Genomic DNA, 1,497 nt, shown 5'->3' with positions numbered 1-1,497 from the left:
GATCGTGCTCATTCACAGTCCTCAAGCTCGGAAAATCAACAGGTGCAGATTTTTGGTAAGATCAATTAGGTTGATTGATGTACCATATTAAACTTTCCTTAGTTTGGTAGGGTAATTAGCTCTTTCCTAATTTAGGAGATTATTTACCATCTTTACCTCCATTCATTGCATATAAATAGTTGAACAGAGAAATAAACAATAATCAATTCACACAATCATGCGTGTATGTTTCTCTTCATGGTATAAGAGCTAGGTTCCAAATCAACATAGCAATCAATGACTACCAACAGTAAGGTTTCTACAACTTTTTGAATCTTCTCAAAGTGAGACGGAAATTATCCCCTCGATGGGCTCCAACAATTTCGAAAATCCTTCTTTTCAACTCTCTATCAAAAAATTGAACGTAAGGAATTTTTAAGCATAGGCTCAATCTATCAAATTAATAATTGAAGAAAAAGGATAACTGGGTGACCTCATCGGTGACACCAAGCAGCCGACTGAAACCACTCTTATTCAGAAGTAGAAATTTGAGAACGCCATGATAATAGCATGGCTCATAAATTCCATGATTCCATCCATAGGTAAAACTTCCCTACTTCTGCCGACAACAAAGGAGGTATGGGAAGCAGTGACAGGAACCTACTCCGATGGAGAAAATGCATCCCAAATTTTTCGAAATAAAAATCCGGCTATGGCAAACCAAACAGGGAAAAAGGGAGGTTACAGATTATTACTTGGAGATGACTTATTTGTGGCAAGAACTCGACCTTAGCTTTGTTGAGGAATGGGATTGCCCCGGTGACAGCGTGCGCTACAAGAAGATGGTCGAAAATGAGTGGCTCTTTGAATTTCTTGCGGGTCTCAATTGCGAACTGGATGAAGGGGGAGAATCTTAGGCCAGCAACCCCTACCATCTACTTTAGAAGCTTTTTCAGAAGAGAAGAAACTCGTTGGAAAATCATGTTGAAGATCAGTGATTTTGACATCGCGATGGAGCGTTTGCGATGGTGTTGAAAGGAAATTAGCATGGGTCTTCTGGTTACGGGCCTACTAGATTGAAGAAGAATACTGGGCTTGTAAGTATTGGGCCTAACGTGTCAAGCACTAATGGAACGAATGGATGGCCAGAAAAAATTCTATAACGGGTCAAGTGAAACCGGACATATTGAGCTTGGAATAAATCTTTCAAAAAGACCAAAACAAAGAGGAAGACCTTAGTGCAGATACTATCGTAAACCAAGACACGAGGAAGATACTTGTTGAGATAAACATGAAAAGCCCACCGATTGGAAACCAAGACAAAGTACTATAAATCGAGGCTATCAAGTATCAATTAACTCAGCTGAAAATTCTAAGGAAAATAATTGTGTTTTAGGTACATTTAACTCTGAACAATTGGAACAATTATATCAATTTTTCTCCAACCTTCAAGCTTTGGGTCAACATTTCACTCGCACTCCTTCGAGTTCACTAACTCATAAAGGTAATCACTTAGAA

General features: G+C 38.9%; 1 protein-coding gene across 1 annotated transcript; it reads right to left on the bottom strand.

The window, feature by feature from the left end:
- Positions 1-311: 311 nt before the first annotated feature.
- Positions 312-1,479, bottom strand: LOC111377618. Its single transcript, XM_023000745.1, has 2 exons — positions 735-1,479; positions 312-639 (listed from the first exon to the last, which is right to left on the bottom strand). Exons 1-2 carry the CDS (start codon positions 912-914, stop codon positions 514-516), a joined length of 306 nt encoding a protein of 101 aa, XP_022856513.1. The 5' UTR covers positions 915-1,479; the 3' UTR covers positions 312-513.
- Positions 1,480-1,497: the final 18 nt, after the last annotated feature.

Source organism: Olea europaea, unplaced genomic scaffold, assembly GCF_002742605.1.
Source record: "Olea europaea var. sylvestris unplaced genomic scaffold, O_europaea_v1 scaffold16872, whole genome shotgun sequence".
Taxonomy (NCBI): Eukaryota; Viridiplantae; Streptophyta; class Magnoliopsida; order Lamiales; family Oleaceae; genus Olea; species Olea europaea.
The sequence above is the reverse complement of the archived record's forward strand: the minus strand, read 5'-3'. Positions and strand labels throughout refer to the sequence as shown.

Excerpts from the sequence above, each read along its gene's own strand:
- LOC111377618 (XM_023000745.1), bottom strand. The coding sequence starts at position 914 with ATGGTAGGGGTTGCTGGCCTAAGATTCTCCCCCTTCATCCAGTTCGCA. Across the intron at positions 640-734 it reads CACAAATAAGTCATCTCCAA|GTTCCTGTCACTGCTTCCCA; the intron begins GTAATAATCTGT and ends CCATCGGAGTAG.